The sequence below is a fragment of the Saccoglossus kowalevskii genome, chromosome 18, assembly GCF_978046115.1.
Source record: "Saccoglossus kowalevskii chromosome 18, keSacKowa6.1, whole genome shotgun sequence".
Lineage (NCBI taxonomy): Eukaryota > Metazoa > Hemichordata > Enteropneusta > Harrimaniidae > Saccoglossus > Saccoglossus kowalevskii.
Genome location: NC_140658.1, coordinates 5,198,883 through 5,201,132, shown reverse-complemented (window position 1 = coordinate 5,201,132; position 2,250 = coordinate 5,198,883). Strand labels below are relative to the sequence as shown.

Here is a 2,250-nt window from a genome sequence, read left to right as displayed (position 1 = left end):
AACACCAAATCTTCTTCTTTTCGGTGTTGAATCAAAGGGATGACATGCGCTAGAATTATCCAGCTGGGCGAGCGAATTTGCTGCTCCTCGGTCTGGTTCAAGTTGTGGCAAACTGGCGGCCGCCATATTGTTTGCATTCTGCATTTCATTGCAGGATTGTCTAAAACCGCGAACTGTCTGCCCCAAATCTAACATGCCTTGATCAAAAATAATAGCATTGCAAGTTTCATTTTGTAAATCAGCCCTAGCAGGTTCATCTTCCTGTATAAATGTTTCGTCGACAATGGACGAGGATATATTTACACTGTCCGAGTTACGCTGTTGAAAGTTTAGCTTGTAAATGTTTATCGCGTCTTTTCTGTTGACGCTCGCTGGTAAAATAATTCCCATGTTCCCTAATTTGTGACGAACCTCAGCAGCAGACCAATTCATAGGGTTGGTTGTATCTAAGACTCGTGTCCGTGAAATACTTCTTGTTGTACGAATAGGTTGGTCAGCGATAATATCTTCAACTGCTGTACGAGGTATAGAAATTGACCTACAGTGGATTTCACTTTAGCTCGACACTTCAACATCAGCTTTGTATCAACTTTGTTATCAGTCATTGCCTTTATAGACGCCGACAAACGTAAACATTCACGACAAAACACGCATATAAAAGCGTTCCATTTTTATTGTCTAATGAAATTGAACCATGAGAGTATTACATATATATACAACCATATAATGTACCTCTGATATAACCGTTGTATTTACATCAATGTACAATGTTTCGGCACAATGCTCTACTGACCAACCATTTACATGTTCAGATATCCGACTGACCTAAAAAAGCCCAAGCACTGGGCGGGCGTAATTTCGCCAACAGCGCGTAAAATGGCGTATTCTAAATTGTCTTGAGCAAGGTGTCTGTAACAAGGTCGTTTGAATATGATCTTGAGGCATCTGAAAGCATACTCTGTTGCATTGAAATCAGGAGAATATGTCGGGGTGAAAATATATTCAATACCTTGATTATCTAAAAACTCGGATAATATTGCACCGCCCCTGTGATGGTGAGTGGGACAGTTGTCTACAACGACAACATTGCCGTGTAAAAATGCGGGCATACCGTTTTCCATGACTGTATTAGCGGCTTCATTAAACAATTGCAGATAACTATCGGTATTTGATGCACCACGAACAATATTAGCATGTGAAACACCAAATGGGCTAATCAGTAGATTCAAGGTGAAATTTGCCCCCGAGTTATAACGTTGAATCTCTACAGCAGGAAGTCCAATTTGAGCATGTCCATAATTTCGTTGGGATGCATGGAGAGTGAAACCACTTTCATCAAAAAAACGAATGCGCATTGGATCGATTTCGCGAAATGCTTGAAGATATGCTTCAGTATAAATGAGATTCCGCTCGGTAAACCTTTCTGCAGCAGGTTTAATCATTTTTTTCCATGTCCATTTTGTTTGACGCAGGCCGCTTCTCACTGCACGACATAATGTTGAATTTGAAACATGCACATTCGCGTTTTCTTCGAACTTTTGTCGAATATCTTCATAACTCATAGAAGGATGTTCAGTTTTCAAAAGTTCTATGTACCTGTAGTCGTCGTCTGTTAGTAGTGTAGGCCGATATGTTGAACGTCTTCGTGGGGAAACCGAGCCAGTATCACAGTATCTTTGCCATACGGCCAGGACAGTACTACGAGCCACTTTAAATTTCTGAGCACAATTTGAAACAGCTCCCCGAGGTAAAGCATTTCCGTCATCTCCACGCAGTTTCTTCAATTCCTCCACCAACACACTTCTATAGTCATTTCCGAGGGGCACTCCAACGATCCACTCTCGACCAGAAATATTTATTTTTGTTGTTCGTTGTGTCATCTTTTGCGTCAGAACTCTCAAGTATAAAAGCCAAACAAGCGGTGAACAAGTTGCAAGTCGTCAAATATAACTTGACTGACAACCAGTGCAACTCTGTTTTCCCATGGTTTTCAGTAACTTGATTGACAGATACGCTTACTGTTAAGGTATGACCAACTGAGGTCAGAGGGCATTTGTTTATTTATATATTCTGATTGGGTTGGAGTTTCTGTCCCGTTTCAGAAATGGGACGACCCTGTCACCAGGGCCGGACGCGGTAAATTCTGATTCGACACCCATGCGGGGAACTTGACTTGCACTCCGAACAAAAGAAAGAACTTACTACGCTGGCACAACTTAAAGTTAAAGCAGAAAGTTCCTTGAAAATTCT

At 41.3% G+C, this 2,250-nt stretch overlaps 1 protein-coding gene across 1 annotated transcript; it reads right to left on the bottom strand.

The window, feature by feature from the left end:
• Positions 1 to 800: 800 nt before the first annotated feature.
• LOC146731505 (uncharacterized) lies at positions 801 to 1,880 on the bottom strand. The gene has a single exon (XM_085493302.1). It carries the CDS (start codon positions 1,878 to 1,880, stop codon positions 801 to 803), a length of 1,080 nt encoding a protein of 359 aa, XP_085349428.1.
• Positions 1,881 to 2,250: the final 370 nt, after the last annotated feature.